Source organism: Perissodus microlepis, chromosome 7, assembly GCF_051167445.1.
Source record: "Perissodus microlepis isolate ML-2025 ecotype Zambia chromosome 7, ASM5116744v1, whole genome shotgun sequence".
In the NCBI taxonomy this organism is placed as follows: domain Eukaryota; kingdom Metazoa; phylum Chordata; class Actinopteri; order Cichliformes; family Cichlidae; genus Perissodus; species Perissodus microlepis.
Genome location: NC_140467.1, coordinates 17,179,615 through 17,205,658, shown reverse-complemented (window position 1 = coordinate 17,205,658; position 26,044 = coordinate 17,179,615). Strand labels below are relative to the sequence as shown.

The 26,044-nt window shown below is 42.7% G+C and overlaps 1 protein-coding gene across 1 annotated transcript in view; it reads left to right on the top strand.

The window, feature by feature from the left end:
• LOC146382896 (A disintegrin and metalloproteinase with thrombospondin motifs 20) overlaps positions 1–26,044 on the top strand; it is a 76,808-nt gene that overhangs the window by 12,167 nt on the left and 38,597 nt on the right. The window contains exons 4-13 of the mRNA XM_084933897.1: positions 3,170–3,423; positions 5,678–5,761; positions 6,321–6,445; positions 6,556–6,596; positions 6,932–7,037; positions 10,228–10,374; positions 14,304–14,445; positions 15,576–15,680; positions 25,307–25,452; positions 25,577–25,758. Of these exons, the coding sequence (XP_084790023.1) occupies positions 3,170–3,423; positions 5,678–5,761; positions 6,321–6,445; positions 6,556–6,596; positions 6,932–7,037; positions 10,228–10,374; positions 14,304–14,445; positions 15,576–15,680; positions 25,307–25,452; positions 25,577–25,758 (1,332 nt within the window). The remainder of the gene's footprint in view (positions 1–3,169; positions 3,424–5,677; positions 5,762–6,320; positions 6,446–6,555; positions 6,597–6,931; positions 7,038–10,227; positions 10,375–14,303; positions 14,446–15,575; positions 15,681–25,306; positions 25,453–25,576; positions 25,759–26,044) is intronic.

Sequence of the window (26,044 nt, the reverse complement as noted above, 5' to 3'; positions counted from 1 at the left end):
TTGTTTTAAGTAGCAGACACTACCTGTACTGATTGGAAAGTGTACTTTAGATGTGTCCTTGAACCAACACAGCTGATTTAAATGGCTAAATTAGCTCCTGCGGTTCTCCAGAGGCCTGGTAAGGAACTAATCATGTGATTCAGGTGTGTTGACCCAAGGTGAGCTCTAAAACCTGCAGGACACTGGCCCTCGGGGCCTGGAATTGCCCACCCCTGGTTTAATGTGTAGCCAAAGATGACAACTCTCAGAAGGCCAGCAAAACACTGTAAAACAATGGTTATTAGTTCAACTACGTATGTGTTGGTTCTTGGCATGAAAGAGCAGCTCTATGTTAAAATCCCATTGAGATCCTTTTGGACAGGCTGGTATACATAGATGGACTCAGACTAAAAGTCTATGCAACAGTAAAATATTTCCACACTTTAATGTTTATGGATTAATGTAAACAAATGCTTAACTGTTAACATATGTGGCAGTTCAAACCCAATCAAAATGTCTAGATATGTTTAAAAGTGTTCAGTCATTGTGTGTATGGGATATTTTGTCTGCAATTATTCATGGCATTGAGTGAATACACAAACAGGGTAATGTTCATTGTTTTGATTGTGTTTTGGCACAGTGATATAAAGATTTACACATCCCCGAGTCAATTAGGTGTTGGAACATAGAAGTGAGTGTGTTCTGTTGGTACATTTTAGCTGTGTGTACATTGGAATCGACTAGATTATAAGTTGGAAATGCCTACACTCATGCCATGCAGGGCCCCTTTTTAATGCTCCCGATCATGAGAAACCTCTGAAGTTCGAGTTTATATTCCAAGTTTGAAAAGAAATAATATCTATCAGGTTCTTTTTGTTGATAGTAAATTCCAACATGCAGAGCCCAGAGATATAAAGACCTTCTGTGGCTGATTTTTCCAGTGCCCAGTGGGTGATGTAATGCCTCTGTGCGTACAGTGGGTCAGTCACCCCTGTCTTCTCATGGTGTAAGTAGCAGCTCACTACCTAGCGAGAGGGGGATTTCAACCTAAGGCGATTTGGGAAGGTTGTGTGTGGCTAATCTGCACTGATTCAAAGGCTATTATAGCAGAAGGCAATATTTTCACCTCCTCCTCTTTTTTTCCCATCACACACTTGCTTACTCTGAGTCTTAACACCAATTTCTGAGGATGGAGAGATACTCCTCTGTGCTTTGATAATCCCTTTGATGTCGGACTGTCTGCAGCGATGAGTCTGTTTAAGGGGTTTAGTGCGGTGGGTTTTGGCCTTTGAGATTTTTCTTTCCCTGGAAAATACAAAGCTCCGTGCTGGCCCAGCTGCCCGGGCTGCGTGCACGGGCACAGACCGGCTTGGCGCTGGCTTGGATGCTGGTTCTGGCATGGGGTTGGGCCTCACGGCGGCAAGAGCTGTGGGCCATTGTGCCAGGGAGTCACACTTCGCCTCGTGTGCCCACTGGGGGCATCGCTTGAATACTCACGGAGCACTGAATGAGTTTTCCTTTCTCTTTTTTTCCCTAATCTAACAGTTACACACAATCTGTCTCTGTGTGACTGTCTGGAAAGATTGAGTTTACAAAACACAATGGAAGTCTTCACTGTAATCGGGTTATCCAAAGTTGAGGAGGATGACGGATTCCAAACTATGCTCGGATCGTAAGCACTAGTGGTCTTACTTAAAGTAATTACATAGTCGGTGTAATTTTTTTTAGCAACTTTTGCTACATTGTGTCCCTTTTGCGGCTTGGTTTAATGGAGGCAAAAGAAAAATACTACACCTATATGTACAAACATTTATTAAAAATTACAGCAATTTGAGTTTTGACAAAATAGGAAATTGACAGTGAAATCTTTCATTGTCAATTCTTAGCTATTTCATCAGTGGCTCCTGATATTTTTCTTCTTTTTCTTCTTTCAGCTGGTCCTTTTAGAGGTGGCCACAGCAGATCATTTATTTCCATCTCACCCTATCCCACTTCTTCTGTCACACCAACCCTCTGCATGTCCTCCTGCACTACATTCATGAATCTTCTCTTTGATCGTTCTCTTCCGCATACGTTAAATCAATCTTTCCTCGGCAGGGCGACAGGTGAAACTGCTTTAAGCAAGCTTTCTTACACTATGTCACGGATGTGCGCCAAAGCAACAGTGGAAATCAGAAGAGCATAATGATCGACCTGCATGCTCCGGTCCTGGACTTCTCACAAAATGCAGTGTAAAGTTATACAGTGCTGATTGACTGCTTAAGCATTTTGATGTTCATAGTTGATACGTGCAGTTTATCTGGCCCTCCATTGGTCGTCATTTTCAGTCAGGAGAATCTGGGGACATTGCAGAAAACAAACTCAACCCTTTTTTGTGATTTGGATTATTCCTGTGGTGTGACTGGGAAACCTCTTGCTGTTTTTTCCACTCTGTTTTTATTCAGAACTCCAGGGTTCTTATTAATGTGCAATCAACGCTACTTCATTTTTAAGTACAGCAAGTTTTTCTTGCCTTGCCTCTAATAATATAGGCAATCGGTCTGTGTCTCTGCCTCTGTGTTCCTCTTTTAACTTCACTCTGTCATGATGATGGAATCTACCGTTTGTAGCCAGCACAACACGTGCGCTTCAGCTGAGAGAAGTGAGCCATTTGAGTGTGCACAGTGTATGGCTGTCATTCTGGGTCTGAGGCTGCTGTTGGAGGCGGCGCATGAATGGAACTGTTTGAGTGTTAATGTGTTCCTTTCACCACGATTGTAACAATTTACCAAAATAATACAATGACTGGGGTATCCAGAGCGGAATAATTTGAGGATTTTTACGCCTCTGCATGGCGTAAACTGAGCCTAGTCTCCGTGACTCAGTAAAGTGCTGTTAAGGGATTTCTTAGTTTGTGTGGCTTCGTTTGAGACAGGAGAATCCAGATTGCCTGAGATAAAACACAGGCTCAAAGCTCACCAGTGACTCTGTGTCTCTGGGTTCAACTGCTTTCCTGAACACTTGAATGAGACGGTTTATGGCAGGTGTCTGCAACAGAAGCCTAGTTATGTGATTGGAACTAAGCTGCGCCAGAACATGGCACTGAACTGTAGATGTAGCTTGCTCTCTTATGAAACACCTTTATGACGTTAAGTAGTCCATTAAAAACAAGGCTAATTACCACATTAAAATTATTTTCTTTCTTAAACAGAGAACTTGAAGAAGCCAGCCTCTTCAGAGATGAGAGGGACCATGAGAGAGGAGCTAGAATCTCTCAGAGCCACAGTAGAGCACCAACGCGTGCTCGAGAACAACTCCACCGGCCCACACCCGAGATCGCCACGCAGGCACAAGCGTTTCCTGTCCTATCCTCGCTACGTTGAGCTGATGGTGACAGCAGATGCCAAAATGGTGCGTCACCATGGACGCAACCTAGAGCACTACATTCTAACAATCATGTCAGTAGTAAGTAAAATAATGTTTCTCATTTTTTTCAGTGTTTAAATGTGTTTTTGCTCAGTATTATTTGCTGGCATTGCCTTCCTGTTGGGATTACATGCTACTAAAAGGTCTTTAACATACGATGGGGTTAGTTACTCAAGACCTTGTATGTGAGGAGAAGGGTTTTAAAATCAGCTGTTAAACCAATTTAATCAAACATCAATAAGTGAAAGATTTAGAGGTTCATTTAAAATACTGAAAAGTAACAAAAACTTAGTGAAAGAACACGACAAACGTCTCAGTGTTAGCCATGCTGTTGTTCACAGCAGATTTCACAAGTCATTGAATCGTTTAAACTTGAGACTTGTAGACTTATAGAATAGTCAGTTAAACTTGAATCAAATGTAGGTTGCTCGGTTGCTAAATGCATATTTTTTTCCAAGCAATGTTTAACTCTATGTGGCCATGTTCTTTGGCTGTATGCTCAGCGTGCTGTTTCCCCATGTGTAAATAAGCATCTCAAACCAGATCAAAATTAGGCTTGATGGAATACACTTACAAACATTAACCTTTCCACTAGATGGATCTAATTTAATTGATGCCAAGTCTACAGCAGAGCTGTATTGATTTTAATGTGGTTTTGTGGACATTTACATTGAAAACATGCATAGTCTTTTTCTAATTGTGACAGATCTCTAGAAATGACCAAAACTTTACAGTAAAAAATAAACAACTTCAGATAAGAAACTTCTTATGATGATCGTCTCCATCATGAGGGTCAGATTTTAACATCAAATCAATGACACTCATGCTATTGAACCTTTTTAAAAATGAACAACTCTGCTGAAATTAATGCAACAGAAATAAAGAGCAATCTGACATTTTGGTCACAGTCCAGGTCTGTGTTTTTCTAGTCTCAGATTTTACTGTTTGGCATTTTTGGTCATTAACCCCGATGTAACCTGAGCATGCTTCTGCATATGCCAAACAAACCCCGTTAGCCTGTCCAGCACCTTGACCACTTTATGAGTCCTACTTTTGACTGTGAAAGAAGGCTGGTAATTAAGCCAGTGACACTGTGATGGACTGGGTAGTAAAACGTCTCAACTCAGGACGGGTTATTAATTGAACTGAGTCTAGTATCTGCTGTCTCTCTACACCATTACAGGCAAAATGTTTGAAACACTCATTTACTTGCAGAGGAGTAATGATTGTCAGTGGAGTGTCCTTAAAGGTTGCTGGAGTATAGTGAGGGTTGCATTGGCCAGTTTTTTTTTTTTCCAAAGTTTGACAGCAAATCATGTTTATGTCTGCAGACCAGGGGGCAGCCATACACAAATGCATGCTTTTTTCCCCCAGTCCTCTTTCAAATGGTTACATTTGCTCTACTTTTGCCACAATTTATCCAAACTTACCATATTATTTTCTATTGGTCATGCCGATAAACTGTATAGATATGACCCCTGATGTCTTACTGTCTTACTGTTATTTTAAGAAGGTAGCTCTTAACCATGTAAAAAAAATGTTGCACATGTAGCAAAATATAAATTCTAAGAAGTCCTAAAAAAAACTTTACTGTTTAACATTTGTCAACAACATCGGCTCCTGAATGCATTTTGCAGTAATTTATGGTGTCGTCCCCCTCGCTTCTGGCTGTTAAACTGATCGCATGAGAGCATAAACTGGAGGTGAGAGTCTAATGAGCGGGGTCATGTGTCACCGTTGGATGACGTGCATACAAAGACAGTCTCGTTTTATTACCCAACCCGGGCAAGCCTGGGCTACGTTTGCTTCCCTCTATGTTACGATGAGCTAAATGTTTATAGTAACTAATAAGTTCCTGTCATGAGGCCGTACCCTGTTTCGGGGGACTGCTGGCTGACCGTGACACGGGTGCACGAGAAACGCAAGAGTAGCAGAGGGGAAAAGAGTTGGAATATTTTGCTGTCCCCACAGAGGGGCTGCTTCACATTTGCAGCCAGGTCCAGTTTCCTTCTTTTCTTTTTCCTTTTCTATGGTCTTCTGGGTGGGGGGGTTGTAATTGGTTTAAATACTCTGTTGATTAAACTTACCCTCGAGGAGGCACTTTGTGCTTTCTTTTGACTTTGGTGAGCTGCTGCTATTTTGATTAAACCAAAATAGAGCTTAGCTAAAAGAGCCTTGACTGTGTGTTCCCATTCCAAGTACTTTAAGTAATACATGACTCTAGCTCTGCTCTGACTCAGGTTAGTGGAAGTTTGCATTTTTTTTTTGTCTGTGTGTTTTGTCTTTGTTACAGGTAGCAGCAGTGTACAGGGACCCCAGCATAGGAAACCTCATCAGCATCAAGATTGTCAAGCTTGTCATCATCCACAATGAACAGGTGAGTACGGGGTCTTGAATGCTACGTGTACGCAGGTCATCTGCGCGTGGCTGACGTCATTGCAGGTGTCTTTGGCTTGGCTTTTTTTTCTCTGTGGGGCCTCTTTGAAAGGACACTGTCTTTCTTGTCGGGCTTATGTGGAATACAAATCATAATGTATTAAGGCTGCTAGCCACCTGCAAATGAAATGCTCTGTTATCAGTTTTTGAATAAGTAGGCATTTGCCTAGGGATTTTCTTTGTTTAGTTTGGTCACGGTGAGATTTTCCTCACTACCTCTGTTATTGAAAGGACCACAAGAAAGAACATAAGGCTGTTGTAGGTTGCAAGATGTCACTGAAAAATTACCAATGTATGTCCTTGTTTTCCAAAAATCCAGCACCTAAATCTTTAGTCCAAACATTATAATCATAATGAACACAAACATAAGACATTAAGACAGGCTCACACATTAAAGAACATGATGTTCTAATATGTCTTTACCACCATTATTAAAAAAGGTTATTGTATGTAAGCCCAGTTTGTTTGTCGTAACCCCACTGCTGTTTCACCCAAAACAGGAAGGTCCCACTGTGAGCTTCAACGCTGCCACCACTCTGCACAACTTCTGTGTCTGGCAGCAGAGCCACAACGTCCAGGACGACAGCCATCCTTCTCACCACGACACTGCGCTCCTCATAACCAGGTATCTGCATTTCCCACCGCACCCCTCACCTCCTTTTCGAAAGCAAGTCGCTCAAGCACGTTGCCCTTTTCAGAAGGGATTTACAGGATGGTGTTTTTTCTTTTTCACAGGGAAGACATCTGCCGCGCTAAAGACAAATGTGACACATTAGGTAATATTTTGGCTTTTCATGCAAAAATATCTGCACGTTAAGTTCTTTTACAGTGAACTTTCCACTCCACTGACCACAGCTCATGAACTGTGCTGTAATGAGTTTATGGCAAGCTGTCAGCTAATAATATTATCGTGACAGAACAGAGTGGTAGACCTGGGAGGAGGGAGACTGTGGCAGTGCTAATCTCTCTTAGGAAACAGAAGTTTTGATGCCTTTAATCTTCTCAAACGCTCAAGCAACTATTTTTCCCCCAGACACACTTGGCTTGTAGATGTTTATGCGGATCTGTGTGTTTTCCTATGTGTGCGTATTGGTGTGTGTTGACCCTGTAGGGCTTGCTGAGCTGGGGACCATGTGCGACCCGTACCGGAGCTGCTCCATTAGTGAGGAAAATGGAATTAGTGCCTCCTTCACCATCGCTCATGAGCTGGGCCATGTGTAAGTTGCAGTTCTAAACCTGTTGCCCCACCACCCCTATAACTCACACACACACACACACACACACACACACACACACACACACACACACACACACACAGGACGTATGTCACCACTCAAAGCCAAGCTCGACTACAAAAGCCCTCTTATCAAGAGACACAGAGTGCAGCAGACACAGGTGCAAAACATAATAAAGAAAAAAAACCTTGACTTTTAATAACATGCCAGCCTACAATGCCTTACTATAGAGCTCAGGACGTCAACCCTCCATGTGTCCGAGCTTTACCTCGATAGCTATAAGCTCAAAGACACAATTTTATGTGGATGCCAGAAAAAAACCCTCGAAAATCCTAATAATAATTGGACCTGGCATTGATGAACAACAACAAAGATTTTCTTGGAAATGGTACAAGGAGCAAGTACAAAGCTAAATACTGTATTTAGTACTTGGAAAGCCTTCCACCCCCCCCCCCACCCCCCCCACCCCCCCCACTTCTCAGCGCCAAAGACAGGTAAAACAAACTGGAGATGTCACATCGCCATCATGTGCGGCTCGCCTTCGAGCGGGTAATAGCGGGGTTATCACAACATGCCTTTCCGCCAGAGAGTGTTTTCACAACAAGCAAATATTGCCACATGTGTGGAGTGAAGAAAGACTCGTACGCATAATCTGTCTTCAAATGACCGAGTCAAAACACATGACTTTATCTCTCGTATGAAGCGATGTTTATTCCAAACATCCATTTGTGGCGAAATTATGATAAATAAGTCATTACCTTCTCATTCTTACGAACGCTCCAGGTGATTTAAAACAGAGAGCTTACTTTTGGATAAAGACAAGGCCTCTGTCTTTGTTTTTTTTTCTCTTCTGCTTCTCTCCATCTGGGTAGTAAAAAGGCGCACTGTCAGTGTGAGCCTGTGAGGTAATAGTTAAGAATGAGAGATATTTTTTCTAGTTCCTCTGCCACGGTCACACATTTTTCCAGTGGAGAGACTGGACCAGAGCAGCAGCAGATGGACCAAGCTTACACCCTCCCCTTTTTACTTCGAGTCTCATGTGGATCTGTTTATGCTAAAGTTCAAGCAGCTGGAGGCCCACTTGGGTCTGTCTCTTGGCATGGCGGATCACTGTGTTTGCAGGCGTGAGCTCTCATGAGTGTTTGGCGCTCTGAGAAAGCCAGTGTCAGGTAATGGGACCCACTCAAGAGCACTGCAGATTAATCAGAGACTTAGACTAATGGCTGGGAGGCCTTTCTCAGATAACTGCGAGAATGTGCGATTACTAATAGGCAGCACAGGGATTTTTAGGTGGCGTGGTGTCGCTTGATAGCTCCTCAAAGGTGACATGTATGAGGACTTAAAACATTTGTCTGGCTTCAGATGTCCCAGATCAAAACTAAATCTTCCTGACATTTTGCAAAAAAAGTATATCAAGTGTGTAAAGTGCACAAAAAAAACAAAACAAATCAGAAAGCCAATGGGATAAAATCTCTGGGATTGTTAAAGATGGTTTCTTCTCATGGACAAGTACATTCAGAGCAGCTAAGATGTGTAGTTCACAGACAGTGAGCTCTGCCTATCTTGAAGTGCTTTTCAAAGGATTTTAATCAAAGAAATACTTTTTTCAGTGCTGAAGATCCATCAAATAGGGTGGCAGAGTGGCGCGGGGACAGTGATGTGCACAGAGTGATGCAGTTATTTTGTTAAGAACTTGAAGTGAGTGGTTTCGGATGCATGTAAATCACTGAAATTGGTTCCTCCATTGATCTAGCCACAAAACTGCCTGATTTATAACCTCATTACACTAAAAGGCTCTCATCTCAGGATTTTAAGGTTGTATTCTCATTTGTATCCTTCTGATCTGGTTCAAATAACTCATCATAGCATCCACAATTCCCAGATCACCCATCATCAAAATGACAAAATCGACTTATTTGACGCAACATATCCAGTTTTATGTTTTCTCTCGTTTTTTTGTGAAACTCAATTCTATTTACTTTTTTTTTTACATCATAAGTGACAAAAAATCTTTTGCATAGTACCAGTTGATTCAGTTTTGATGTTGTGAGTATTATCCAACGGCTTGGTTTGTGTGCAGAGCTTATTACTGTGCCAGAGGCTTAATTATTTCCTGGGTGTTTGCCCTCGGGCCCTCCGTCTCCCGTAGGGTGGGCTTCATGCCAGCCATGCTAGATCTTGTTTGTGTGGTGGTATGGATTGACCCTCAGCTCCAGCCCAGAGCACAGCACTGCCCCACATCCTGGCGTAAACATCTCAAGACATCATACAGCTGCATGGGATCCTGTGTGTATAAATACATGTGTACTCATGCGTGCATGTATTTATGGGTAATGCGCCAAACCGCAGTACAAAACAGGACATCTATGCTGGGCTGCACTGTTCTGGACATGATCAAGAAAACCTGCTCTATGAGACTGCCAGCTACAGACAGCCTGGATGAATTCATTAGTTTGCAGCTTCCATGCCTCATTACGTACAGTTATTCTTTTGCAAAGACTCCCGTCTCACTGCTTGATCGCTAAAGACAAATGCTCAAACAATTAGCTGGTTAACTGATTTTTGGACTTGCAGAAAATACAGGAAATAGTATTATCTCAGCAAATGTTTGTGACAATGTTATAGCAGCTTTATTGGTAAGATTGTGTGGACATCAGTCTTGTTCTCCTGTCTGTGAGAGCAACTGATGTGTGAGGTGCTATTACCCCCAGCTTTTTCTAAGCATTAAGCCCTTTGAGAATGTGAGATGGTGAGCTTTGACCTCTAAGCTGGAGGTAGATCTCACTAGCATGTTGTTCTCGATGTTGAAGCCAATAGATAATGATAGATGGAGTGTGACATTTTTTTTAAGACAATGTTGCACCACCTACTGGCCAGTTGGAGTTTTCTTGAAACTCTTGAAAGGATTTTACTCTCTAAATATTTAGCAAGTAATACAAATAAGGATGTGCATGTATTTGGAAGTGGAAAACAAACAGACCAGTAGAGGAAAAGTGCAAAGTGTGAGGAATAACTCAAAGATATTACCGGATCTGTGGACTAGTTGTGAACCCCTGCTACAAATGACTGAGAGTCGATCTTAGACATTTATCCTTTTTACTATGGCATATCTAATAATCGGATGATAACCCTCACAATCTCTAAATTCCCCCCTTTTTTTGTTCTGCACCAGGTTCAACATGCCTCATGATGACAACCCCAAGTGCCGGGAGGCAGGGATAAAGCACCAGTATCACGTCATGGCTCCTACACTTAACTACGATACCAACCCTTGGTCGTGGTCCAAGTGCAGTCGCAAGTACATCACCGACTTTCTTGAGTAGGTATCTGCAGCTCTCCTATCTGGTTCTAAATTGCTTCGTAATCAAAACACGTGACTCATTATGAGCTCTTCTCACGGGAGAGAAATTGATGGTTTTTCCAGCTTTTACATGTAACTGCTTCCAGTCTCCCACAGAACTCTGCAGACAGGTCAGTGTAATGTAAACTGTGTGGAGTTGTTATTGCCTTGTGTTGAAAGAGTATTTCCTGTTTGAATTTGGGGGTCTTCCTCAGCTGAGCTGAACGATGGACCTCCTGAAGTCCTTCATCTGTCTCCCTGCTCAGACAGAGCTATTTTGTAAAGAAGCTGGCCAAACAGTAATCTAGTCACTAGTCCCATTTCATCACCACAACCTTGTGCATGGGGAGGTGGCTGATTCAGCTACTCCAAACCCGCACCCACGGACGCTCATCCTGACTTCGATTCAAAATGGGAAATGTCAGTTATAATTACATCTTCCCTGAACATGACCCTTTAATCTTTGCCTCCTTTCCTCTGTTAATTGTAGAGGCCTTCACAAAGGACAGCCTTGTTGACCAGATGCGTCTCGAGAGTTAGGCGATGGCCTCATATGGAGTTTTAAGGCCATGCTCTTTGCATAGTTTCCAGCTAGCCCGGACCTCAGCATCCAGTGGTTGGAACTTACAGCCAAAGTTGAGAAGAATGTCCATCTGTCTCTTTATTGTTTGGATAAAGCTGTGTTGCTCTTCTGTTTGTATATAATTACTACACAAAAAAACAGGAAGAGCATGACGTGAACATCAGTCGCATTCATGCTAAACTGTAACATTTGTTAGTCACTTTGGATGTAACACACAGTGCAGGTATCGAGAACGAAGCACTGGCTTCGGTGTGGGAGCCGCGATGGTGGGAAAGGATCTTGAGAGTGCAGTCCAAGTGCTTTTGAAGTTTTTCGCCAGCCAACAATGAGGAGCATTGATTGAAAGTAGCACTTCTGCAGCACCACTCCTGCTGAGTGGACCGACCTGGTCAAGTATATCAGTGTTTTGACTGCCCATTCTTCCTGTAGAGTAAATTCAACCTGTACCAGTTTACAAAACGAAAGGCCATGCCACCTCTCAAACATCCCTTTTCAAACAGCAACGGATTCCCCAATGCGGTCCCTCTTGTCTGAATATTGTTGTAATAATGTGCACTCAAGTCCCGTACCTGAAAGCTGATGAAAACTGTACTGTTGTAGTGCAGTGTCATTGTGTCCCATCTGCTGCACAAAGACACTATTCATTCCTACTCTGGCACTGTGCAATTTGATTTAACCCACAACATCCAAATATAAAATTTAAATGCAACTCTTTGACTATTCCTACCCTCTAGTTCTTGTTCATTTTGGGGAAACCCTATCGATTTCCTATGTACATCTCAAATTTTGCCAAAGCAGCGACAACTCTTATAAAGTATAATGTGAAATCATTATAAATAATCCATCAGCATCTATTTTCTTGAGGAAAACTAGGAGCTACTACATCTACTTTGTGTTTATTCATATATAACTCTAATTCAGTTCAATTCAATTTTATTTATATAACACCAAATCACAATAACAGCTGACTTAGAGCACTTTTATGTTAAAGTAAAGACATTATACAGCAAAAACCTCAACAATCAGATGACCCCTTTTGAGCAAGCACTTGGTGACAGTGGGAAGGAAAAACTCCCTTTTAACAGGAAGAAACCTCAGGCGGGACCAGGTTCACGGAGGGACAGCCATCTGGTTGTGGATGAGGAAGCTGAAGACAATCTTCATACAGTTGAAGACAGAATTATCAGCCTCCCTCCATGAGAGTAGTCACATATTCTTTCTTTATGATTCCTTCCACTTTGAGATGCACTTAAACGTCCCTACAACACAATACCACCACTACTGTGTTTCACGCCTCTACTGTCGTAATCCAAACATAAACACTGTCTCTTTAATCAAACAAGCAGTTTAGTCTCATTTGACCCAAGGACCCACTTCTAGTATCTTTCTCCAGGTTGTTCCTGGTATATTTAGGTCTGACTTGAAGTTGTTTCTTCTGCAGTGAAGAGAAGTTTTTCTTGGTCTGTGAACTCACAGTCCATTCCTGCACAAAGTTCTTGTGATTAACTTCCTTGAGACCACTATCCCTGACTTGACTAAATCGTTAACTAGTATTTTGGCAGTTGTTCTGGGGTTTTTAGACACATCTCTGCCAGGCTTGTTCTTTACTGTGTGACTCTTTGAATTTCTTGATGCTACTTCTCACTATAGATCTTGACACAACGCTGTCATAAATTGCTTTGTGAGCATCATCTAAACGGATCTCTGTTGTTTTTGGCACGGTTCTTTCTGAAGTGACAGCTCAAAACCTTGCTGAAGTTTTTAACACTTAATTGGAAGAGAACCTTAAGTTTTACAAGTTTTAAGCACTACAAAGTAAAAGCACATCTTTGCACAGCAGTAAAAAAAAAAAAGGGACAATAATAATTCATTTTGTCAGAGGCAAAATGCTGACATGACAGACTTACTACTGTTTGATCGAACACTGCACATGTCATTTAGCTCTTTGTAGAAGCCTCCAATCTGTCATGAGCTGACCTCTTGACATCTTGCCTTTATGGTGTACGTGAAAACTGTTATTGTTTAGTCTCATGTGACAAGAACACAATAACCGAGTCACCTTGTAAATAAACACACTTCCAAGTCTGCCAAAGGCTTCCAGGTGTGACAGCTCTTGTTTCCAGATGGGAATTGGCTCACCGTCTTGAATCCACACAGCTGATTTTTTTGTCCCCCCTCCCCAGAACATAGATGTTTCATTTAAAATATGACCACAATGACCCCTTCTCCCTCGGTCTGTCTCGGTCTTAATAATAATTCCATTAAGTTCCAGTGCACCGATTAGACAGATGACCAACTGCTGAAAGACACTGTAATATGGGACTGTCCGAATGATTCCTCGACAGGCTGCTATGTGGTTTGCATTCAGTGTCTTCCACTACTGTTGTTTTCTTCTAGTGTAATCATCCCCTCCTCTTGCCACAAGCCAGCATTTGCTACAATTTCTTACATTATGGCTGGAAATGAAAGGGTAAAGAAACAAAGTAATGGTAACGGAGGATAATCCTGTGTAATTATTGGCCTGTCACATCAGCTGGTGCTTTGTTGAGCAGGTGTTTTAGCGGCTCGATCCAGGATGAAATTTGTCAGAGCAGTGCAGACATGTTGTCTAATTACACATCTAGACCTGTCTCATCTGAAAGTTTCCTTTTCCCAAAGTAAACAAAGAGAGAGAAGATCCTTTGTGGCTCGCCTTGCTCTGCTAACATGTTTCATTTGTGCCCATTCACGGCCGTAAATGCGGATGATTTTATACGCAGACTGCTGGTGGATAGACGCAGTAAGTCCAGCTGTGCTTTTGTTGTCTCTTTTATTGTGTCATGGTCTCAGGGTGTGGCTCATATACGGCACAATCTGTCATTATACTGCAGCGCTAGGGCTGGTGCAGATTTATTTAACTTAATCATGGTGCTTTAGCATTCTAAATGTTCTTGTTTGCCTTCAGCAGAGGAAAATACATCTAATACAAATGTGATCAGTAAGCAGATCCCTTTTTTTGTCTCCATCAAAATACTGTTTTATTCAGTCTGTGGCGCCTAACTCCAGTTTCACAGTGACAGCGTTTGCTATTAGGCTTTTAAAGGGGAAGCGGTATCAGTCTCTCCCCTCGGTAACGTTACAGACCACCCACAAGGAAAACACATCTGTGGATGATCACAGACAGTGACACAGAGATGTTTACCTTGCTTTTATGAAAGAGATGAAGTGTGCTGATACATTTTAGGGTTGGAATTACTACATTGTTATGAAGAATTCTGTACCGTGAAAGTCTGCCTGTTGAATGTGTACATGATTTGTTTTGAATTTATTTATTTATTTATTTTAGCACCGGCTATGGGGAGTGCCTCCTTGATGAGCCTGTGGGCAGAACATATGACATGCCCACCCTCCTCCCTGGTCAGCTCTACAATGCCAACAGACAGTGTGAACTGATGTTTGGTCCCGGTTCCCAAATTTGTCCTTACTTGGTACGTTGTCTTGCTATCAAAATAGATTAAAAAGCCATGGTAAAAAATTAAAGTGAAAATAAGGCCAAGGATCCAAAACTGACCCACCGAAGGCTCCAATCTGACCCACTGGACACCTGGGCCAAAACATTTGAAGCAGGGCTTAATTTTTGGACTATTAACTGAATTTATTTGAATTTCTAGCTTTTGTTACTGAAACTCCGACATGGCCATTCTTATTACTCAAACCTAAGTAAGACGTAAAAACTTCCTGTTTTCTCACTATTATAGTTTTGTAGTAGTATAGTTAAAAAAAAGAGGAAAAAGGTAAACAAGGACTTTTCTGTGAATGAACAAAACTTTGTTACAGTGTGTTTTAAGGAGCTACCACATATTTTTTCTGTAATTTTACACACTTATTTCTTATGATTATTTCTTACTGTCATATATCTTCCATTTACTACAGCAGCATTTATTTATCATGTAGAAAAACTGTTAAAATTGCACATCTTCGTTCTTATATTAAGATATCTGAGGGATTCATTGAGTAGTTAACCCCTTAAAGCCTGAACCATGACGTAATCAGGAGAAAACTGTAGTGTTAATTGAACCTCCTGACAAATTAAAACAAGGAAACTAAATATCACTTTGCATAATTGAGTTTTAATTCGTATCATTTTTGCTACATTCTTCATTTTAGTGTGATTTAATTGCTCATTGTAGCATACTGCTACTGTCTCATAGTATATATCAGGTATTTCAGGAGAAAATGAATCACACTGTTGATGTAGAGGTCTTAAAAACTCATGTATCAAATATGATAGACTTGCCATTATGGGGTCAAACTTCTTTACACTGACCGAACGGGGAATCAGAAAAAGTCGACTACCAGCTGCTTGGATTGAAATGTTTGTAGAATTCTGTTAATATACTGGGACTACAACCACATGCTTTATCCCTCTTATGTAAGACCAATATGGCTGGAGCACTTATTTCTTCTGTTATTCAGTGTTCTTGAAAAAAATATTTTGGCATAAGAGGGGTTTTGTACATGCTTGAACACCTTGCAGGATATTCACATCACAGAAAAGCTCTTTTCCTGTTAATTCCCAAATGATTTACTGCTTGCGTTTGTTTCTTTTCCCCCACAGAAACAGTGCAAGAGGCTGTGGTGTACGAGTGCGGAGGGGGACCACAAAGGGTGCCGTACACAGCACATGCCACTCGCTGATGGCACTGATTGTGGACATGGAATGGTAAGTCTCAGTCTCTCCATGTATAGATTATGTGAAATCATCTACACCAAAAATGCTAACAATTTTAAGGAACACACTTAGGGTGTCCCAGCTGATATTCAAGAATTGCCCATTTGAGAATGTAGGTGTAGATAATGCCGCCGCTGAACCTCTAGTGTAGGTTAAAGGTGCGGCACAAAAAACAGTCGTTGAGCACTGAGCTCCATAGGATTTTTTCCACCTTCTTGCACAGCGGAAGGAACATGTCTCTCATCTAGTAAATGGACATGATTAATTATTGTGATGCAGTAAAGGCTAACAATGTGATATTTCTGTCAGTGCATTTAAATTAATGACACAAGCCAAACCTCTAATGGAGTTCTGTTTTGAATCATGATGCCTTTCCCTGCTAGTTCATTTCCTCTGCCAAGAAAAAGGAATAATTTATCATATATTACCATGCTGTCGCCACATTGATTGTAGAAACCTGCTCGAGTGGGTTCAGGTGATGGTCCTTGTTAGAAACTTGAAGCTGTACTCTAAGTGTTTTACGAAGACCCAACCCCCCCATTAGCCTTAGTGTTCCCCTCGCTCTGGGATGCTATGCTAATTAGGCCTGAGACGGGTCAGTTACTTAAGATATGTGGAGAAAGGGGTGAAAAAGAAGAAACAAAAATGTAAAGAAAAGAGGGAGAGAGAGCCCTGATAGGGAAAGGTAAATACATGGGCCCTTTGAAAAAGGATGCCGACCGCCGTTCACAGTTGAGTCACCTTGTTGTGAACCCACGACCCCAAAACCTCTTTAAAAGGCGGGTGATTGGGTCAGTGGTCAGACCGTAACAGAGCCAGTCTGAGGCCAGCCAGCGCTCTCACAAAAGACCTCACATCAGTGATTCTGCTGGGCAGGAGGTGGGGAGGAGAGGGCTGAGGAAAGCAAGGAGGAGGTGAAGGAGGCTGTTATGGTGGGCTGGTGTTTCGCATTCAAAACATGCTGGAGAGGAGGAAAGAGAGGGCGTGAAAGAAGGAGGGCTCTCTTTTTCTCCTTAACCTTATGCCCTCCAGCAGTCTTGTAGTGTGGACCCATGTAAATCTCGTATCCCTTGTATCCTTTCATCTTGCTCTATCTCCCTCCTCACCATGTTAGGTCCTGGATCAGCCCAGTCTAGCGAAGAAAGGTTAACAGGGGATGGCTAACATCTTAATCCAACTACAACAACCAGACTAAACAGTAATGGTCCTGGGATTGTAGCTCCCATACTGCTCTCGACCTGAATGTGGGAGAAACACATAGAGTTCAATCGCACACAGGTTTGCTTTATTAAGATTCAACCCCTTAATCCCACTGGAGCTGATTTAGCTAGATTACCACTGATGCCTGATCTTTAGTGGAGACTAGTCTATATCAGAATTAATTTAAGGTTTAAAGAGACTAGCATACAATCTTATATCAAGTCAGGTTTTTATTCTCAACAGTTATGCATAACAGCATTTTACAAGAAACTACTTCACAGTGAAATATACTGTATGCATATCATGTATAGTTTTAACCAGATTTAGCTGCGGTTTAATCTAACCTTCCACAACTAATTTCTATTTCAAATTCAAAATTTCTTTGATTACTCTGTCCACTTGCCACTTTATGAATCACTATGTAGGCATACATTGCCTTGAGCTAAATGTTTAAGATACCACCTTGCCTACATTGTCATAGGTAATAAATCTAGACACATGCTCTTTCAGGCCACTTTTGTAGGTATGAAGTACTGGAAACCACTGGAAACTATTTGATTGATGTTGACATGACAGCATCACACACATAAAGCAAATCTCCTGTTCCATTACATCCCGGTGGTGCTCTATTGGGCCGAGATCAGGTGACTGTGGAGACTATTTGAGTACAGTGAACTCAGTGATATACTGGGTACACTGTGGTCATAAAGGGATGAATATGGTCAGCAACAAATAACCCAGGTTTTTCCAATCATCTATTGTTCCATTTTGATGAAACTGTGCAAAGTTCAGTTTCCTAATCTGAGATTTACAGGTCCCGCTGTGGTCTTCTGTTGTTGTAGCTAGACTTTTAGTCAAGACTGCCTAAACCAAGACAAGACCAAGACCAGAGGGTATCGAGACCAAGACAAGACCAAGACCAAGACAGACCGAGTCAAGACCAAGACAAAGTCGAGATGAGACAAAAAAGTCTTTAAACTGCAGCCAGATGCTGCTTCGTTTACAGGTGTCAGGCATATTTATGTGTTTTTGCGATGCACTCGCAGGGCCCTCCTCATCGCTGTCTATTGTCTCACTCACTTACCGAGAGGACAGAAGCACGCTCCACTTGACTGCCGCGTCTCTCACCCTCTCTGTTTTTCACATAATGATATTATCCTATATCCTCGCATGTGATTGGCCACAATATGGAGGGATTGGAGCATAGCTGAGCCACTGTGTGAGAGCTGAGCAGCGAAAGGAAATTAAGTGAGGAGCCGGCTCTCGCTCAATGGGAGTCAACTCTTCTGATTCACTACAAAGCACTCTGTAAGCACGGCTCTTAGAGCTGATGCTTTTGCACATGACACATTATCGAACCTTACGTTGTGTGTCATGGATACTGTTGACTCCAAATCTCCCGACCACTATGTTGATCTGAGACAGCGAGACCGAGACAGCGAGACCAAGACAAGACCAAGACCAGAGGGTATCAAGACCAAGACAAGACCAAGACCAGAGGGTATCAAGACCAAGACAAGACCAAGACCAGAGGGTATCAAGACCAAGACAAGACCAAGACCAGAGGGTATCAAGACCAAGACAAGACCAAGACCACGTAAAAGTGGTCTTGTGACCAGTCTCGAGACCAAGACCGGTCTTGAGACATCCAACTCTAGTTGTAGCCCATCTGTTTCAAGGGTTCCACATGTTTTCTGTTCAGTGATGCTCTTCTGCATACCTTGGACGTAATGAGTGGTTGAGTTACTGTCGCCTTCCTGTCAGCTCGAAGCAGCTTGGCCATTCTCCTCTGACCTCTGGTATCAAACAAAGCACTTTCACCAAGAGAACTGCTGCTCACTGAATGTTTTCTCCTTTTCTTTTTTTCTGGAATAACAAATCAAAGAAAAATGTTCTTTCATTTCTGCCTGTGTGTGCGTCAGCAGTGGCACCACCTTTGTTTGTGGTGCCGAGGCCCAGATTCATCTTCATGCAGGGTGCTCTTTGAAGTGGCGTTAGTTGAAAGAGCAGGGGACCCTACACCAACGCTCACCTGCCCACACAAGTGCTCTTTAATGTGGTGTCTGAGTGGGGTGTGCTTGTGTGTCTTTGAGCATGTTTAAAGTCTGATAATCTGCATGCCCAGATGACTCCTCTTCATTCTTTTGTGTCAGAATTGTGTTGTTCCTTCTTTACATGTCTTGGTTCTGCTTTTGCGTTGGTCCGTGGTTAGGTTCAAGTGTTAGGCTCTGCACGGGCCTCAGACCCTCATGGCTTCTTGGCTTTTAGCTGTCAGATTCGTAGGATTGCAGCTATGTCTCTGGGATAGGGGTCGGGGTGGGGGGTTTGGGGGACTGAGGACTTTTCAGATACGTGTTTTGTTGCTTACTGTGTCGTTCTGAGCGATTTCATGTCATCTCATAAACTAATTTTCCCTCTTGCGCTTCTGTGCTTTTTGGGAAGAAGTTTTGCTCTCTCCTGTTATGAAACAAAGTTTTGACCACATTGGGTAATTGAGGTCAGTGCCTCAAATAGTGGGAGAGTAGCATGTCCCGTAAATGAAAGAGGGAGGTGGAGAAAAACTTTGTTTGTATACTGCTCAGTTAAATCAGGGCATTGGGCAGTGCAGGGTTCATGGGTAGTTTTCTCTCCGTCTCTCTCTCTGTTCCCTTCTTCTCTGAATATCTCCAATCCTGCCTTTTTGTCTCCCTCCCACCCTCCTTCCCCATCTTTTGCTTTCACTGGGTGCCGGAGTGAGTAATGCGGTCACATGACCTCGTGGCCGCTGTGTCTGTCATCTGGCTCAGTGGGCCGTGCGCTAACGAGGGCATCCCATCACTTGTTGTCTATAAATGCCACCACCACTCTTCCTCCCTCCTTCCCCCTCCATCCTCTCTTTTCTTGCCCTTCCCCGTTTCAGTCCCCTCACCCTTCAAAAGGATGCCGCTTTCACGCCTGGCTGCGACTGTTTGCGTGTGTGTTTTAATTGTGTGCTTCAATGTGTGCGTTTATTGGAGAAGTACCTGTTTTTAAGTGTGAGCAGATGCACATGTGTAGATGTGTGCATGCAACTACGTGTCTTTGTGTGTGCATAGATTAGGGGCCAGCCTGCATGGTCAATAAGTGTCAAGCCGAAGTGCAGGGCTGCTTGGCCTTGTATCGGTATCCTACCCTTTGAAGATTCCAGTGCTGCTTCTCACCACGTTGTGGCTCAGTGGGTGGCAGAGGGGCAAAAGAGAGGCAACAGAGCTTAAGCTGGCTCTATTTTTTTTTTTTTGGATGAAGGTTTTGACCTAAAGCATCTCAGCAAGAAATGATGAAGTATTCAATGAATTGTTTTTTTTAAATTTATTTAATGTGGTGGCTGCTAGCCAAGTTTTTAGTGTGTGAAATATTTGAAAGAAAGATTTCCACATACTCTTGTTTGTGGCTTAAATGAACAGTTAGTGTAAATTAAGAAACAGGAAGTTGCTTTTGATTTACAGAATCTTGTTTGGAAAAGAATGACGACCTGCTCTGGTTTCAGCCATTTAGAGTTGAGATAGTGGGGTCTTGAAAAGTGAAGCCGGGGCAGAATGGAGTATGCTGGCGGAGGCGATGAGTGTCGGCTGGATCTCCGCTGGCAGCTTGACAGACTTGTTGTACGATGCCGGGACAGGCAGTGCGTTTGTGTGCAGTCTTGTGCGAGCGTGCACGTCTGCATGGGGATCGCGAGGCCAGTATCAGTGTTACTCTCAGCTAATCTCTGGGTATTTGCAGGATGTTGCCACTTTGATTTGCTATCATCGCAGACATATCTGTGGGTTTGGGGTAACAAGAGGATTGTTGTTTTCGCATTCGTGCAGTTTACTGATTGAAATTCTGTGTCCGGAAACCACTGAGTGGAGCTTTCATTGCATGTGTATTTGCTTGATTACGGTATAGTGTGGTGACATTTAAACCCGTCGCTGTGTGAAAGGCGATATATTCAGTGGAACTTGGAAAGAGTTACAAGATAATGGGACAACAGCAAGAAGCTGAAAACACTGCATCCGACTGTAGCAGTGAACCCACTTCCTGCACAAGCCCAAGCACAGACTTAACGTAGAAAGCCTTTATTACCTCAAGAGGAGGTCATGTTTTTGGTCGAGTTTGTGTGTCGTTATTTCTGCAAACATGATAGCTCAAATACTTTGTTTGATACACATGTGCCCCAGTGCATCAAACTTAAACAAGCTTTTCTTGCTTGAGCAGGACTCAAAGCCTATGGATGCTCTGTGTTACATTCCAAGTATGAGAGTCCTCACAGTCCCAGGATGTAACTATATAAGAAGAGACATGTTGATTAGTCAGTGTGCAGTCATTTTGCCAGTCAACCCTCCCTGGCTTGTACAAGGATGGTTCAGGGAGACACTTATGAGAGTATTCTCTCTGAACCACACTGACGTACACAATAATGTATTTGGCTAACTTGTTAGCAAGCAGTTGTCTCTTTACACGTCTTACAACAACCCAACATAAGCATTCATTTAGAGTTAACATATGTGCCTAACGAATGTGTTTGCAGTCTCCACCACTTCCTGAGGATGTTTGAGCTTAACTTTGTTAAAAATAACCAATAAACAAATAATTGCTGACTCTGCCTGTCTGTTGTTTGGTAAGTTTACCTGATCTATTTTTGCTCACACAGATGCATGCTGCTGAGCAAAAAGAGTCTGAAGTTGAGCTTGTTTGTTACAGCTGTTTGCAGGAAGCTTTTTTGCATTTGTATGTAGATTGTGTAATTGTATATCTAAAACTAGGTGAGCACATATATAGGTAAGCACTTACTAGTCATTGGTTTGAGAACAGTATCACAGCCAACTATGGAAGACTGCACAAAAGTGTGTCTTGCATAGATCTTTGTTTTAGTAGTGCCTGTCCAAAGTCAGAGACATGCAGAAACAGATGAACATTTGACCACTCGCTGGTAGATCCACCTGCAGTTTTTCTGTGACCACATTTTGCCATAATGAAAACACACATATACACAACAGCTGTACGAGTGTGACTGGTAGTGACCTGGACACAGGGTCTGTCGGGATCAAACAGCAAATGGTGTTGTATACTTTTATACCTTTGAGTGGCATTGTAACATTGTGGCTTTGCTCAGTTTTGGTGTTAAGTTCTAATCACAGATTGGGTTTATATTTAAAGGTTTTTTTTCTCAAAAATGGTGATCAATTTACTAAAATCATCAATCATCAATCCTTTTTTATTACGGAAATGTTTCTTACACTCCTCGGAAAGACGGAGACCACAAATGAGGACAGGAAGCAAAGAGGAGATAAAATTAGAGGTTGTTGTTTCTCCTGTTGTCTGCCACACTCCTTCCAATGTGTCGTCTCATTTCTCTGTCTTGTCTTATGGTCTTTTAAGACACGGCCAAAGAGGAGACTCGAGGAACTGACAGTGAAAACACATGCATGGGCTAAAAAATGAGTCTGTGTGTATCCACTCTGTAAAAGCAGCTGTAAGGTGACTGATTTCCAGTCGCATGGCCAGCAAATGGAAGTGCTGTAGATGATCCTATGTTGTCATTGGGCCTCTACAGCTTCCCTCACCTCCAGGTCAAGCGATAAAACACGTAAAACGAAATGACGCCATATTGAAAATTAACAGCGGTGGTCCATGCCGTCGCATTTTGAGGGGTTGCTCCAGATGTTTCTAGCATTTCTAAGATTGCAGTCTGTTTTAATTTTGCATTGTTGGGAGGAAAGGGGGCTCACAGCTGCTGGAGACAATACACAAACCCCCAACCATCCGAGGTGAACTCCTAACCCAGAGGCATGAGAAAGGCACCGCCAGCATGAAAGGTGATGACTTTTGGAAATGGCCGTGTTAAAATGAAAGAGTGGAGTGCTTTTTAAATCAGTCCTCTACCTTCTCATTCCTCTTGTGATGTATGGCTTGGGTTCAGAAATGAGGCGCTCTCTGCAACAGTTTCCTGGCAATTACAGGGCGCTAACTTCCAAAGCAGCTGAGGTGCTCAGAGCAGATGCTGCTGTCCTTACTATTTTCACTGTTTGAGTTAGCATGCTGGTAACTGCTCTCTGTGACTCCATGGGCTACTCATTTAATCTTTATTGAGTATGTCATTGAGAGCCAAGAGGCAAAGGTATTGGGTATATTTCAGCTTGCATGATCTATATATATACATGCATGCAATATAGGTGTATGCACATATGCATACTTTCATATGAGCTGGTAAGTTAGCTTGTACCTTTGTGAAATTTCTAATTTGAAACACATGCTAGTCACAGCTGGACGGGTTTCTCTCACGGGACCTCCAAGTGTTTCAACACATTCCCAGCTGAGGTCAAAATTTGACAATCTTTTTAACAAAAAGAGGCTCGCCTGGTGTCCTTAATGGGTACTTGGGCTTTGCCAAATACGCCTTTTTATTTCAGTGTTTTCCAAATGTGTATATGCTCTTTGGTAGGAACCTAATTGGAACTGAGTGTGGATCCCAGATGCCTTCAGATCCTAAGCAGTCATTCTTAACACTTAATACACATTCACATTTGCCCACTTATGTGTTTTTTTCCCCTTTTTTTTTTGTTCCCCCCCATTCCTCCTTTCTTTTTTTCACCACATCACCTTTTCAGGCCAAACAAAATGGATGTAAACAGAGGGTGCCAGCATGGATAGTGGAATGCCTCAGAGGCTTACACAGTCCGTGGTCCTCTGTGACAGACAGTCAGCCTTGTGTTTGACAGCTCCTTGGGTCCTGCTGCCTGTCTGCACTCTGGTGGTCTCCGCTCGGCCTTTGCAATTCACCGTGAGGGGATAAGGGGGGATGGGTAGCCCTGGAGAAAAGGTATAGAAGGGATGCTCAGGTCTGGGCTGACACTCCTCAAGTTGAGCGTGGGGGGCTGCAAGGGGAGGGGAAACTATTTGCTGTAACAAAGGAAAGCTTTTGGACTTACTGCCTAAATGTGTTTCATTGACAGTTCCATGAACTCGGTGAGCTCCAAAGTCCAGCACCTGTTTGCCTTTTTCTGTGGCATGGAAACTGTTTCCAATAATGCGCTTGCTTTATCAAATTCTTTTCAGCGCTTTCCATTTGATTCTTTTCTTAATTCATTGTTTGCGCTCCAACAGAATTATCGGCGCCTTCAGTTTGCATTTACGCTTGACTCGGACTCAGGAGGAGTGAGCCCGGGAATTCTTCAAACTAGGCCTGGATTATGAAAATGTTTGTGGCTTGTTTAGTCCATACCCTGCAGCTCTTAACACCTGCCTGCCATTGTGTACAGACTTTACACTCCATCATTAAAGACCCACAAGTGTGTAAAACACACATGCAAACAAAGCCAGGATAGCAGAAGCAGCCAAATAGTACTTGCTTCCATGTGGTTTTGTGTATGCCCTTTTGCATTTGTACATCTGAGGTAATGAATACATGTTGTTAATTTGTGTTAAAGCAGAAATTAGCCAGGTCAGCCATTGCCCAGGAGCTACCTCTGATTGATTGACCGATCACTGGCTAATGAGCTAAAATGATAAAATTCCAGTGAAGTAAATGTTGCACGGTTTTGTTTCCATTTTCTCATGAGTCTTCAGAACATGACGCAGGGGCTCAAATGCCTCGTAGTGGAAAAAGGATTCGAGATAGTAGATTCATTTCTCAGCTGATCGGAGCTGGGGGTGGGAGTAACAGGATGGACATGAAGCTCCCGACAGACGGAGTGCAGTCAAAATAAACACTGTGAGGTGTCCAGAAAGAACGTTCTCCTTTTCTGGTTAAAGGATAAAAAAACTGAGCAGGAGAAGGGAGCTTCTGATGTCAGGCTAGTAATGAACTTTCTTCCTCTTGTTATCACGACTCTAGAGTTTCCTTATCATGGTGCCACTGCTCCCCTCGCCTGTGTGCCCGGACGGCGGGCTACGTACCCAGACAGACGCCGTCTTGTCCTGCATTCTTTCTGTGAACAGGACCCTCTGATATCTTAGTCACTGAGAGGAGGATTTGGTTACACACAAAGGGAAATGTGCGTGCTGTGCTTTGCTTATGAAAGCGGTATTAGTTCTTTTTGGCAAAAGTTGCTTAGCGGGTACACACTGCTTGACACTGGATGCCTTATTTGTGGGATAATTGGGTCTGTTGCATGAAAGCTCTGTGTTCCTGTATTTTGTTTTTTAATTTCGAAGATGGCTTATGAAATAGAAAGTTTGGAATACAGGGGTCGGGTCAAATTGTCATTGTGTTCATTAAATTTCCTCTTACTATCGATTGTGTTGTGGAAATGCAGTTTTCTCATGTGGCACTAAAGATCTAATAAGCCGATGACTGAGATGGCGAAGAAGAACACTGTGCCCAGGTGTGCTGTACTAGATTATGTTGCCTTCAGTAATGCAGGGGTTGCTTTTATACATTTTAACATGCTCTCTTCTTGCTTGTGTGTGTTCCATTTCAGTATTGCAGACATGGGATGTGTGTAAATAAAGATTTGGATCTGCAACCAGTCCATGGCGAGTGGGGTCCCTGGGGGCCCTACAGTGTTTGCTCCAGGTCCTGTGGTGGAGGAACGAGAAGCACCACTAGAGACTGCAACAAGCCTGAGTAAGAAAGAATGAGATCGTTATTGACGGTCAGAGTGCAAATATGTGTGCGATCACTTAATGTGATCTTTAAATTCAAACTTTGCGTAGCGCCTCTGTAATCGTGAATTTTCCCGTCGTTGTAGGCCCAGAAACGGCGGTAAGTTCTGTGTGGGTCGCAGAATGAAGTTCCGCTCCTGCAACACTGAGCCATGCCCACGAGGACAGAAGGATTTCCGGGAAGAGCAGTGCTCTCAGTTTGACGGCAAACACTTCAACATCAACGGTCTACCTCCCACCGTCCGCTGGGTCCCCAAGTACAGTGGCAGTGAGTATACCCAAACCATCCAAGCCACACCATCAGCAATACACACTATTTAAATGCAACTGAGCATGTAGCTTAAACTTTACGTAAACGTTCACCTTAAACACCACATCCCACATTTTTAAAGTGATTTTTGTTTGCATCCAGTTGTCAAAGGAGCTTGCAAAGAAAAGCATCTGGACTTCTTTAAGTTACTTGAAGACGTTTCACCTCTCATCCGAGAAGCTTCTTCAGTTCTAAGGTCAAATGGTGGAGAGTCCCAGATATAAACCTAGTGGGAGTATCCCCC